This window comes from Megalops cyprinoides, chromosome 5 (genome assembly GCF_013368585.1).
Source record: "Megalops cyprinoides isolate fMegCyp1 chromosome 5, fMegCyp1.pri, whole genome shotgun sequence".
NCBI lineage: Eukaryota > Metazoa > Chordata > Actinopteri > Elopiformes > Megalopidae > Megalops > Megalops cyprinoides.
In genome coordinates, this window is record NC_050587.1 from 29554708 (window position 1) to 29568882 (window position 14175).

The following is a 14175-nucleotide window of genomic DNA, read 5'->3' on the forward strand; positions in this document are numbered from 1 at the left end:
AAGTGAGTTATCCAATCGGTCTGGCTCCCGGTGCACCTTACCACTCCTGCATGCCACACCAGAAATCCCACAGCTTCATATGAGGAATAACTGAGGAAACAACAGGCTTCTTGCACTCAGATTCCAGCTAAAATCTAGCCTGGAAACCTCAAGAAATACTAATGTATACCTACATGCATATCCATCCCACACAAAGAAAGCAAAATCTCACAACTGGCAATGGCCCAGTTGGAATGTATTTTATATGTACTACACCATACTGCAAAGTCATAATAGAGAAACCTAAATATAAGCACAGCAAGTCATGATGGGAGACCATTGCAAGAAATGTATCCATAAATTTTGCCTTCCTGCAGCTTTTATGAGCTGCAGTAAAGCACTTCCTAGCACAGTCTTGTCAAATGGGGCATAGGAAGCAGACACAGGGAGTCGGAGTTTAACACTTGACAGGCGAGGGTGTGAGGAGACCAGAGTAGTGGTCTCTCCATCTCAAATACAAACAAGCACACACACAAAAACACACAATCAAGGCCTGTTAGCACACCACAACTAGCCCTCAGCACCTTAATAGCAGACAAAGGTGTGTGTGTGCATGTGTGTGTGTGTGTTAGGGAGGTCAAAGAAACCTAATAAAACTCTTCAGGAATGCCCGAACTGATGTCTTTGAGGCTTATTTTTTTCCCCATTCTCTCTTACACCTATAAAAGAGAAGAGCGAAGGAAATCAATTGGTAAAGCGGACTCTGGGCTCTCTAAAAGGCGAGCCGGTCACGGCTGAGGGGAGCGGTGACCGCGGTGAGGGTGCGCAAGAGAGAGAGAGAGAGAGAGAGCGGGGTAATTGTGGCCGTGCGAGTAGATGCACTGCGCTGTCCGTGTGAGCGAGGAGGTGCTGAACTCCCCCCCGTTCTGCTCTGCCGGCTACACGCCGCACTCCATTTACCCAATATAAGAGTCATGTGTTTCCAGGGTGGGAAGCAGCATACAGCCTGGCTGTATATGGTACCGTCACGCTTTCCTCTTGAACTGCCGTGCACGAGCTGAGCTGTCTGCCTCCAGCTGAGAAAGGCGGTGCTTCATTCTATTTTTGGGGTCCTCATTCCATTTCTTATGCCTATTCTTTCTCCACAAAATATCTCACTGCAGTTCTTGCATTTTTTGTGTAATTAACTTTGTTTTACCGCTAATGAAATACAACAACGTAAAACTTTTTTGGATGTCACTTTTCCTTTTCATTCTATTTCTTTCTCTGTGATTTTAGGTCATGTTAGTCGAAATAATGAGAGAATCCAACAGATCAAATTAAATCCATCTACCAAATACCTTACGGAGTTAATCTACCAAATGTCATAAGGAAGCTCTGTAAGCTGTAAACACTGGAATTTCTGTAACTATGTGCTACACCCCTTTACTGCAACATAATCACAGTTTGGAGGATGGTACTGCCATCCCACTCCTCCTTTAAACTTAACCCTTATGGCTGTGCTAAACTCTCAGGGCAGTGGTCAGTGTTCCCCCTCGAGGTGACCTCCCTGCCCTTAAACCTCCCCCGAAAACCCTTGCAGAAATCCCTCCAGCTCCCACCAGTCATCAATCTGAACCTTCATTCCCTGACCAACCGGATAAGAGGGAGATGGTAAAGGGGCACCTAAGGGCCAGCTATCCCCTGTGACCTTTAGTCCAGAGTCCGCCTGGGCTTCCTGTGAGCAGCGTGCCATCCATCAAGCCAACCAGCTCTCCCGGTCTGCTTTTCCTCCTTTTTCTGTGTCCATGTCTTCACATTTATCCGTGTAATAGGGTATCCAACTTGTGACCGTTGCCAAGGAAACTTGCCCTGCAGCTTCCAGGAAGTGGGGGACATTTGATTTTGGTGCTTAAACCCCCCTCCATCAAAACGAAAAAGTTTCTAAAAACCTCTTGAAGCAGCGGTAAATGTCTCAGTTAAATGGAAGTAACAGCCTATTAATTTTTCATTATAACCGTAACCATAAGTTACGGCTATATTGTTTTGCCATCAAAATCCAGTGCATTATAATTCATCACTACACTGCTGTTTTAGATTAAACAGAGCAGAATCCTTCCACCCTCATCCCCTTTGTTCTTCGTGACCCAAATTGAGACAGTCATTCACGGGTTTGAATGTCCCTAAACCGCAAATTCTCCATTCATCATTGAGCCACTTCAGACTGCATGGGGGGGGTAGGGAAGGGGAGGGTGGTTATCAAGCTCTTTCATAAGTCTGTCTCTTTCATTACTCTTTTCTCAAAGCACAGTGACAGATTGGACCTTTGGACCAGTTTGAAACCTGAATTTTTTTTTTTTTTGTCCACCAAGGTTCAATGTGAGAGTAATGGAGGCGCCTCTCACAAATGGAGCGAGGGAATAGGGCTCCCTTCCGTCCTTCAGCAGTCCTTCCCCTCCTCCTCCTCCTCCTCCTCCTCCTCCTCCGGCTCTCCCTCTCCCTTTCCCCCCCATTTGCTCCTGGCAGTTGATAAATCTGCCCGCTGCAGCAGCACGGTGGAACCGGGCGAGGACTGAAACCGCTGCGGCAGCACGGTGGAACCGGGCGAGGACTGAAACCGCTGCGGCAGCTGCAGGGAGGGGAGTGCCTGCCCTGCCATCTAACTGCACTCCAGTTCCTTATCCTCAGCTATAGGTTATTGTGCCACAATACAGACAACCAATACCAAAGCTCTGTGCGTGTGTGTCTGTATGCATGCATGTGTGTACGCACTGTACTGATGACTTCACAACCCTGACCTCCACACCCACACGTACACACATCCATTATGCATGCACTGCACACGAATACAAGGACACAGATACAGATAACACAGGCCAATGTATACCACACAATAATGTGGTGTAAATCAACAGAGGATACAAAATATATTACACGTGTGCTGTCAAATACACTGCAGCATACTCACAAAACAATTCCTCCCAGCTAGCCATTGTTGCCTCTGTAGCAATGCCATTTGGTCTGAATGGTCCTCCGGCATCTCATTCTCCCAAGATGTTCAACAGCAAACTGCTGAGGAGCGCAATAAACCAGGCGCAGGCCCCAGAGCGGTGAGGAGAAAACCGCAGTGGCACCCCGATAGATCTCCTCCCAAACACACTTGCCGGGGCCAACCCATGCAACTATGACTGTTGAGCGGCTCGCCTGGTCAATCTTTATCTGAAACACCACATTGCAACACTCACCGCTCCATCTCACAGAGCTCAATGCAGCGGCTCAGGGCATTAGGGACGGCTGCGGGCCCGCCGCCTCCACGGGCGCCCCGCGAATGGAAACTCTGTCGAACAAAGATACCGCGCGAACGGCGTAAGCCCCGGCCGTATCTCTCGGAAAATTGATCCCTCGAAAGCTTACAATCCCATCTCTCGCAAAGTTGGGGTGGCATTAGCGGGCTTTGGGGAGCATTAGCTGTTCCTCTTGCCAGGCGGGTTGTGAGGGAACAGTAACAAACACTCCTGGTCCATCAATTCCACAGTGCCACGAGGAGTGGGACGATGTCACAGGTGTTGTTACAGCGGGGTCACAATGATGTAGGACGGAGGCTGCAGACAGTTGAGTGCCACTGGTCTGAGAAAACAGGAGTCAAATGGGGATTCTCCCCTAGCGGCTATCTCCGTACCGCTGACAATCGTGTCAATCGTGATGATTAGGGCAGTAGCGCAGCAAGGCAGCTGTTTCCTCATGGGTAACGCTAATATTAAAGGTCGCTCTTCGGTCCACACAGGAAAGCAGGACAGTCAAGCAACAGTCCATAAATAGAATGATGAAACAGCCTAACGCGCAGATAACAACACCCATAGCCCATTACTTTGAAGGCATAATCTGCGGATTCACATCAAGGAGAGGTGCATTCTGGGAAGTTCTGAGGACACAATCCCACCATGCCACATCACTATCCATTCCCCTCTCTCCAGAGTATCGATGGAACAAGATCTACAATAATGTCCTGGACAAAGGATCACACCAATCACATTAATCTCATTTTTTTCCAAGTGTAAGGCATTAAGACACTGCCCACGCTTATAGTTTCCCTGTAATGGCACCATACAAGGCTTTCTGCAAGTATTGTTTTTGTTGGTAATGGAGCCCCCATTTCGTCCTGCAGAAAGTCTAACCACCAGATCCTCTGGGACCTCTGCATTTGAGGCATTTTTCCACCTCATCACACTGGGAAACGCAGTGCAATTGGGCCAGCGTGTTTACTCATTTGACGGTATTTGCGCTGGCTGCCCAGACGCAGGCCAACTCTGGCAACCCTGGTCTCTCTGCGCTGCGGCATGCCTACTGGGATCAATAGCAATCAGGATCCCGATTACACAATCAGACCCAAGCCCCCCCAGTGCAGCCAGGGGAGAAGCAGTGCACCATGTGCTACCGCCCCTCAAGCCTGCCCGAGCCACCACCCCTTTACCCTCCACATCCGCAGAGGACTACCACATAAAAGGCACCGCTACTTATGGCACAGGACCCTAAGATTACAGTACGCTCTACAGCATGTGGTGCAGGGCAGGATTTCTTCATCAAAGGGTCATGGGTTCAAATCTCAGCGCGACACCAGTGAAAGCCAAACAAGGTTCCACTGTGCACCTGAATATCTCTATTGGTAATCCAGCTGTATGGACAAGCTTATTTGAGCAATGTAAGCGATAAACCAGCACAGCTCTGAAAAGAGGCATCTGCTAAGCAAATTAATAAGGTAAATCCCAACATGCAGAAGAGATCTGCCGCTCCATCCTAGGGTTTGTGGCCAAATGCAGTTTGGCAGGCAAGTCCAGCATCCCTACACCGCACCAAAACACAGCCCACTTCACCAAGGGGTTCTCGTTCTTGCTCGCGGGACGATTACTTTCCAGGGTCAATGGTGCCCATGATCAAACCTACGAGTGCTCCACACAATAGGTTCAGGAATAGAGGTGCTGACGTAAGGATTAGCACGAACAATATTTAAAAGCCATCTTGGTTTTCGGTTACTTTTAATTTGACAGAGAACAGGGTGCAGACGCTGTTCGTGAATTGTGGAACGAAGAACAGAGAGGACTGAGCATGAGCAAGCAGCAGGCCTCTGCACACAGAAAATAGTGAGTGCTGTCCTCAATCTCTGCCAGGGTCCCTGAGGGGGCCCAAGCGGGAACGCTGATCGGGGCAAGCTCATAAATTTCAGCAAACCATCGCGTCCCTCGCCGCCTTCAACCAACCACCCCCACATGGGACACAAGCCTGGGATTCGGGCTTGGCTGCTAAGCTCTTTCCCCTGCATCTCGCTCAACGTGGTGGGCTGTAAATATGCTGTGGTGTCACAAACAGCAGGTGCTACCCCTTCCCTGCCATTAATTATCCAATCGTCTCCCACGGGGACTGCTCCTGCTTCACAACCCCCCACCCGCACACAGCGACTCCCTCCTTCTCCTGACCCCAGCTTCCCTCTGGAAACCTGTGCTGTTCCACAGCCACAATTTCCCAGTCCTTCTGAATCACTGCTCTTCTACCTGGTCTCCACTTGTGCCACCAGAAAACCACACCAGAGTTTGAGGGATTTTCGCTCATTAAGAATTTATTTCACTTCCCCTGCAAAGCGTAGAGCCAACAGCTAGGAAACATCACAATGATTGATGCCATACCAGAGGCAAGATAGCCTTCCCACAGAGATCTCATAAATAAGATGGAGCCCAAAGAAAACACATATAAGAAACTGCCTGGGGTTAAGAGGTACCAAATGAGGTCAGTGATGAGGGAATATTACTTGTGATAAGGGCTGATCCCAGTCTGATATGCATTGTGTCTCATCTCCAGGGTGACTGAAATACTTTAATACAGGTAAACAGACTTTTAGCTGACAGTACTGTGGGACACATGTTTCTGTAACCCCACTACCCACGAAAATAGTGACTTCCAAACTACAACATCCGCCTTTTTTGGCTCCTAAGCAGTGAGCATATTTCTGTAACAATGAAACCTTTTCTGCGCATGGTTTTGGTGGAAGAAAATGCAGATACGGTAGATTCTGTTCACAATAACTCAAAGGCAGCTACTGGTGTGGCTGAAAGATCTGCGAAAAGGACCTCATCACAAGGCCCTGCCCTAACTCTCTTGCGTCTAGCTAGGTCGATATTAATTCTCTTCCAGGCTTTTACTGCCCTGCAAACCAAACCATAACCAAGAGGCTAAGAGATGACACAGAGACCTTGATATAACTAGCCTGCAGAAGATGCACGCTTCAACTCTCAATCAGATATAGCACAGCAGACACAGCTGCTGATGTGGAAAAAAACTGCAGTAAAAAAAGGTGTGTGTCTGAATGTAAAATGGACTTTTACACTTTGCCAAGGGTATGCACATTCCACCCCTTCTGATTCTTGGCTTGGCCCCTGTGCCTTACTCCAGGCTCCAATCCACTCCACCGAGCGCTGGCTTGCCAATGCACAGCCAGCATGCTCCCCGCTGCCTGAATCATAAGACCACCTCGGTGTCTCCAAGCAACCACTTCTCTCACTCTGCTCCACCTGTCTCTCTGGAATGACCTGGAATCAGTTCTACTGACCGAGACTCTGCACCATTCTGAGCATGCGCTGCTTTGGGGGACCTAAAACAAGGGGCATGGGTAAATTATTGGCAAAAGTCCTTTACCTAGACAGCTCATATTTATGTATGCCTTGCTTAAGCATACAGAACAACAGCTGTGAACCACCTGGGATCTGAATCTACACTGCTCAAACAATGCTCTTACCACTTATCTTAGGCCTTCACATTCCTCTGCTTAGCTGCTTTCAATGGACAATGACTCCTATCTGACCCCCTGTGACAGACAAACCATGAGGCAAATCTCTCCTAGTCACTGCGAGCATGTAACAGAGACGCCCTCAAATCTGCTGAGGAATTAATACTAGGAAAGAGCACAGTAATCCTCGTAATCCGCAGTAAACAAAGTCTTCTTCCTACGCTTCTCTGCTTTGGAAAGATATCTCCCTGTCAGAACGACATTGCAAACACAGAGTATCAAACTTATTAGTGTAATCCATTATTAGGCGGCGGAGGCAACGTTCCAGCAAAGTCAATACATGTTCACCAGAGCTCCAGTATTGATTCCCCACAAGTACGGCATGAGTGAGACAGAGAGCGAGAGAAAGAGAGAGAGGGAGAAAGGGGGAAAACGGGCATGGATGACAGCTGATAAATAGAAATGAAAGGCAAATAAAAATAGGGATGGCAACATCAGAGATTAAGTGTGTTTTTTATTAAGTGGGGGAGTCTGGAGGGTGCTGAGATGCACTGTCACAGATCACAAAGCACCAATGAGAGACTGAGGGGATTAAGACATATGGATCTTTCTTCCCCCCGTTCTGCATGCTGGCGTGAGCTGGGGGCCACGTTCACAGAGGCGAAGCCCTTGGCCGTACGCTAGAGGACAGCGCAGGCGGCAGCAGCAAAGCAAAACTCCACGAAAGAGCCGGAGGGGTGCGAAGGGGATACTGACTAAAAAAAGGGAAGAGAAGCCCATCTTACAGCAACAAAAGAAGGGAGGTCACACACCTACTGCTTGGTAACTAAAGGGAAGTAGATGAGGTCAATCTTCCTCCTTTTGCAGGGCACATCATTTTACTTCACCCGAGGATTGTGGGATTGGCACTCATCTGCAGTGTTGGAATGGGTAAAATAACCATGATCTTCGGTTGTGACCACATGCGTGCAGTTCCGTGAAAGCATCATGGCACTAAGGTACAATGCATGAAAAAGATACAACCACTTTACAGCACTGTGGAGGGTTTTAAAGAACATGAGCTGAGGATGAGTCTTCTTTGTCATGATCATCCCTTCTTGTACTAGTTTCTCTTTGTGTACTTGGTAAGACTAACAGGGTACCTAATAAGATGAGAGTGTTGTAAATTTGACAAGATCTGACTCCATACTGTAAATGAACATAGCAGTTTTCTTTACTTCTACATTCCATTAAAAAGAAAATTAGGAAAAGGATCCTCCAATCCAGATCCTTAATATCCCCTCACACTTTTTGGGCTGACTGTACTTGCAAATGTACTGTAGATGTGGCATTCAGCTCCCTAAGACGGAGCAGGCTCACATTAAATGAAAAAGTTATGAGTAAAAGATTGCTGAAACACTAAACCCTTTAGGAAATCCACAGAACCAACAGCGGGAGGAATGCAAGCTCTTGGCCGGGGCCCCCGCGCGGCAATGCCAGCAACCCGACCCGGCGGCCACAAACGGTGCCTATCCGCTCCGCAGGCAGACAGCTCCGGCGGAAAGATTCCTCATGCGAGGGACAAAGACGCAGACTCCCCCGGAGGAAATGTGCTATTAATGTCACCCTCAGAACAAAGAGGCAGGACGGAAGAGACTGTCTGCGAGCTCTGTGACAGGTGGGCGAGGTTGGATGGCGCATGTGTTACTCCTGCCACCCTGACGGGACAAAGGCACGCGCGCGCGAGGTGACTCACTCCTGTTCCGCAGCAGTGATAAATCAGGAGCCGCGTTAAGCGGCCAGCGCTTTAATCGGTCGGCCCCACGCATCAGTGGACCGTTCTGAGAGGGGTCTCAAACATTCTCAGGGGTCACGAGGGCTGAACAGCACACTTATGCAAGGCCTCAAATTAATGAAAGATGAGTCTTCACGAAAATAAGGTTTGGCTCCTGCTGAGAGAGACTGAAGAATAGTCATTCCTGATTAGGGTTTATTCAGTTTTTTTAAAAAAATAATAAGTTGGCGCCCCTGAATAACAATGAATAGTAATCACGTCTCATATGATACTCGTGGTCTGACTCTGTGATTGTATTTGGAGTCCAACAGTGAGTAAGGGCTTTTAATCCCCGAGGGAGGTCTATCCGCAGACTCAGAAAGAGGTTTCCTACAGCTGCGAGCGTGGATTGCAACATGCTGCAATCTTTTATTTACTGTGATAATAATGTTATAATCAGAGCTCGGATTTTGAATTCCCTTTCTTCCATGGGAAATTGCATCTAAAATTACCTCCAATAACAACTATTCCAATTATTTATACACACATATATATATATATATATATATATATATATATATATACACAAAAACACACACACACACACACACACACACACACAAGCACACACATATAGAAAGTGAGTGAGAGAGAATGCTGTCTGACACACAGCCAGCACTCATCTGAGCAAGAGAAGACCGGCACGTTCCTTTGATCTGCCGATGCTTGCCCCCAAGTGGGAGGAAAGGAAATTACAAGACCTTTCTTTTCTTGACTCCTGACTGTGAGCATTCTTGTAGCTCTCACAAAAAGCCAATATTTACACCAAGGACAAGATTTCTACTAACAGAGAGAAACTGGACTACGGCCATCTAGCTTGTGATTTTACAAACACTTCCAATACTAATAACTGTCTGCAGTAGGCTGTAGTCTACCCTTGCCACTTTATTTAAAATGAGAGGACAGGAATCCATGCATCAGGTATAAAAAGAAATTTATACACACACACACACACGCGAACACACATACATACACACAGAGCCAAATCATGACTCACTGCGTTTCCTATCCCTTGTGTAAAACATTTCATTTGCCATTAAGTCCAGCGGTGTACACGGAAAACCAGTGTAATGTCTTTTGTGGCATCCATGCATGGTATGTTACACACTGCACTAGTCGTCTTAGGAGACAAATAAAGGAACTACCTATTCACTCATTCCAGCTATTTTTCATGAGCACTCATAGTGTGTTCACGTTTCCATAAAGCAAGCAAAATATTTAGATTATTGGATATATAATGAGTTCAAATGACCATATGCTACATTATAACAAAGCATGTCCTTGTTTCAAAAACCACTGCAAACCACTTTTTACCATGTTCCGTTTCACTTAATTGATGAGAGCTGCCTGCCAATGTCTTATAGGTATATATGGCATACCCATCATAACTGACGCATCACTCGCATTATCTTTCACAGCAAATTCTTATAGTCTCCATATCAGATATATGCACTCTCAAAGAGTGCATTATAATGTCAAAGAAGATTGCATGACATTTTGAAATATGTATGTGGAGCGTGACCGTTATCACGATATATCACAAGGCGTAGTCGCCATATACCTGTAACCATATAACCTGTATACCAGCTAAATGATTCAAGCAGGGGACACACGGGCCTTTTTATCAGCTTAGATACTAGATAAAGAAGGTCTAAATATACAGTGATCGTGTCTGGTCTGTTCTTCTAAAAGGCAATAGCCTCTGTGGAACAACTGCTCAGTCATCACAAGCATGCGGATACTATTGCACGCGTTCCCCGTATTTCAAAGCAATTAGGCTCGGCTAGCGTAGTGGGTATACCCAGGGCAGCTGCAGCGCTCACTGCATCTTTAAACGCACTGTCTGTGATCTAGTACAGAGAGCAGCTTGCAGGGAGAGCGGAGCAGCCTCGGGCGACACGGTAACGCCGCTCCTCCCGGCACACCGCTTGCCCTGGAGGCTAACCCTTGTCCTGCACCTTTACACCACGCAAGTTAGCGTCAAGGTGTTTGAACAACCCAACCTCTCCGTAAAAGGCTGAAACCCTTTTTCTTTTTTCCAGAACCACTGAGAGAGAACTGTAGCACATTCCGTTATAGCCAGCTGAACCAGGCTCACAGTTAAACTGCACTCCAACTTTGCTTGGGAAATAATTACAAGGCACATGAAAAACATGTAAATATGTGCATTTGGTGTGAGACATACACCAGTAAGCATATAGTGGTATTTGTCCCGCTAACCTTGTAATATGTAATAATATAGAAACACAAGCTAAACATACTGAATATATCACATTTAAAATAAACGCGAACCACACCAAACGAGCCATGGCACCTTTCAAAGCGGATAGTAAACCTCACCGCACGCAAAACAATAAATTTTAAAGTGTCATTTTAAAATTCCCTTACCTTCTTCCGGGGCTGCCATTTCATCATATTTGTAAACCAAAAATGTACCACATCAAGATATTATATACGCGGAGAAATGCGATTCAAGGGAGTTGCAAGACCAAGTCATACTGCCTCGCGACTTCCTTCAATTTTGCAGCATATTCCCTCCGTGAAGAAACGCATGAAGAAAATGAAACGAGGCACAGCACACTGCGAACGGGGATCGTTGCTGTTAGTCTCCAGTTAAATCCAAAGTACGTTCATTTGGAACTTCACCAAGTGAAATTAATTACCAGATAGTCCATAAACAAAATTTCAAGTGTGCGGTAGGGCGATCCGCAACACGCAATGTTTCGGCTGAAACAGCGTTGCAAAGCGAGATTCCTCATTTAAGGTGGACAAATCCTTCTACTGTAGCAATGGGTTTACGGGGCTTTTTATGCGGAAACTTTTTATTGTTTTGAATGTTCAAGAATTTAAAATATAACAGACAGTGTAGAGCAATGATGAGAAATATTTTCATAGAGGTTCGTGTTAGCTACACTTTAAAAGCCGTGTGTCTCTTTTAATAAACTAAACAAGACTGGGTACAAAACCTTTAGCAAGACAGTTGTTTTCCTTGTTTCTCTCTCCCCTGGAAAAAGTATACAAATGTATGATCAATCGGCATTCCAAAGACCCGTTCTAGCCATACGGATTGCGTCTCCTCTTCCTTCGTAGGGTCGCAGTTTTTTAAATTCCGTGAACAAACCGTAATTCCAGGAGAGAACTCAAACAAGAAAGCGCGACTTGGTAAGAATATGGAGAGAGCGAGAGAGAAACAGTCGCAGGAAAAAAAAACAGAAAAATCCCAAGAATTTCTGCCGAAGAGCTGGAAGGATACCCTGCAACGGCAACAAACTGGACTTCACTACACTAATGACTTCCTTCCCTGCTCCTTCGTGCTTCGGCTATGCTGATATAGAGCAAAAGACAGAGAGGGACCAGCCTACCGGGTCATAGAGCCGTCGACTCGCGCTGCCTCATTTCGGCAGGCAATTCTTGTCCACAGTGCAGATAATTCCTAATATCTATACATTTCAAAGGAGATTGTTTTTTTTCTCTCCTTTCTCTAAGTAGGCGCAGTGTAAATCAGCTCCACATTATGTATAGGATGTGATGGGTTTTATTTGTTGATCAATTACAAGCACGCTTTTTGGGGACTTCAGATACTGTAATTTATAATGGAATGTTTGTGGCAAATGTATTTGAACATTAGTCTACAACACATAAGGCATCAATATTGTTAATTGATGTAGACTGAATATTGTTGATATAGACTGCATTTCAGAGGGTGTCACAATAGCCACAAAATCACTTAATGTGGCCATAGGGTGAATATGTCCAAGAAATTTCAATGACAACAGCAGAGATTGTTTGCTAAGAAGAGGAATAAAGTGTCCCATTATCCTGCAATCATGGGTGAAATCAGAGCTGCCAGCTTGCTCAGAATAGCAGAAATGAAGCCACCATCTGCAGACTTGGTTCATTTGATTGGATCGGATGGAAAAAATCAAATCGCTCCATCACTGTATTCCTCAATGCAAACATGTGTAGATGCATGCCTAGTGCATCTGACATGTCCTTCTAAAGACTGTGTCCACACATGTCAAGATGGAGAAGGGTGTTCCTTCAGCAAGATGGAGAGGACCATGCTTCACAAGGGAGTTATGTTCTCTTTTTTTTTGGGGGGGGGGGGGTGTTGCTGGGAATTTGGCTATGGCAGGACAGAGTTGTGAAAATGGGATCCCCACCCATCAGCTGTCCCTCCATCTAATGAAAGCCCCCCCACCCCCCAACATGAGGTGTAAAACACCCTCTCTCTGGAGATAACAGCATATGTAACCCAACACCCATTTCATCAGCTCTCTTTCACCCACCGTCACCTTTCAAGATAGATCCCCTTCACTGTTTACCTTGGTTTAAGGTTCTTAAGAGATTTGGTCAAGTCCCAATGCCTCTTCCTGCCAAATTGCCTTGATCCCCCCAATAATATTATCTTCGGCTCTGATTTCAAAAGACCGGAATGCCACCCTAAGTGCTGACAGACACCCTAGATGAGCAGAAATGCCTTAATTTCTCCCACTTAAACATATACACTCCCCAACTTTTTTGGGCACTGATTATTTGCTCTTCCTCGATGTTGAAGGAAAAAAAAGTAAATTTATATAAACAAGTGCACATGTAAACTTAAACTGACAGTAGATGGATAAAAATGGACTAGAGAATGGAGGCAAAATTCTATACTTGCAGATTTCGACTGTTAGGATTTCTTCTTTTCGGTGGTGAGTTAATCAGCAGCTTCTATGGGTTCATAGAGGTACAGATAATGCTATTCCTGCATCAGGTTCATAATAATGTATTTCCTTCCCTGACACTCTCATCTACCCACACTAACTGTTTGATCATTGACCAAACATCCAAGGGAGCTTTTATGAGATAGATCCTCCTGATCTGCCACAATAACTCCATCAAAATCCTTATGAAACAAACCAAGAGTCCCTAAGCAGTACGATAACAGACAGATCTTGGTAAGAGTGGATTTAACATGTAGGACACAAGTGACAAGTTACACCGGATGCATTCAAATCGGTCTTCCGCTATGAAAACCAGCCATAAAAAAAGTGCTGACTGATGACTGAGCAGCCTTTTATTCCATCTTAGTGACACTTCTAATAAGGTCTGCACATAACAGACACCTTTCCCAGCAGGTTATTCACGTAGTTACATGGGAACGGTTTGCCCCCATGATGAGCCAGGAAGATATGAGCTGGGCACTGTTTTATTCATCTGCCAAGCTCTATGGCTCAAATGGTGTGTCTGTTCCCCTGGAGATACAATCACAGCACTGATAAGACAAGCAATTTTCTCCTGTCCTGATGGTGTGATTTTATCAGTTTCGTTTGTGGGTTTGGGAAAAAAAATATTAGTAAATCTCACTGGGAAACAGAAGATGGGGGCATTTTTCTCAAGTAGCCATCATATCATCCCCTATAACACTCTCCAACACGCATACCCCCTGGAAAGGCCATTTTAATGCAAGATCCACTGTCCATCGATCAACCAATAACATTCTGGTATATTTCAATTGATTACTAGATAGTATGATTATACTGTTAAAATTGAGTAATACATTATTACATACAAGTTTGGTTTTAGTAATAAGCAGGCACTAAGCAAGTATTAAGGTTTCCATTCTGATTCTCTCTAAGCAGCTTAG

General features: G+C 45.7%; 1 protein-coding gene across 1 annotated transcript in view; it reads right to left on the bottom strand.

The window, feature by feature from the left end:
• The window catches only part of ttc28 (tetratricopeptide repeat domain 28), a 151408-nt gene extending 139604 nt beyond the window's left edge, over positions 1-11804 (bottom strand). The window contains exon 1 of the mRNA XM_036529823.1: positions 10935-11804. Coding sequence (XP_036385716.1) covers positions 10935-10961 — 27 coding nt within the window. The 5' untranslated portion in view covers positions 10962-11804. The remainder of the gene's footprint in view (positions 1-10934) is intronic.
• Positions 11805-14175: the final 2371 nt, after the last annotated feature.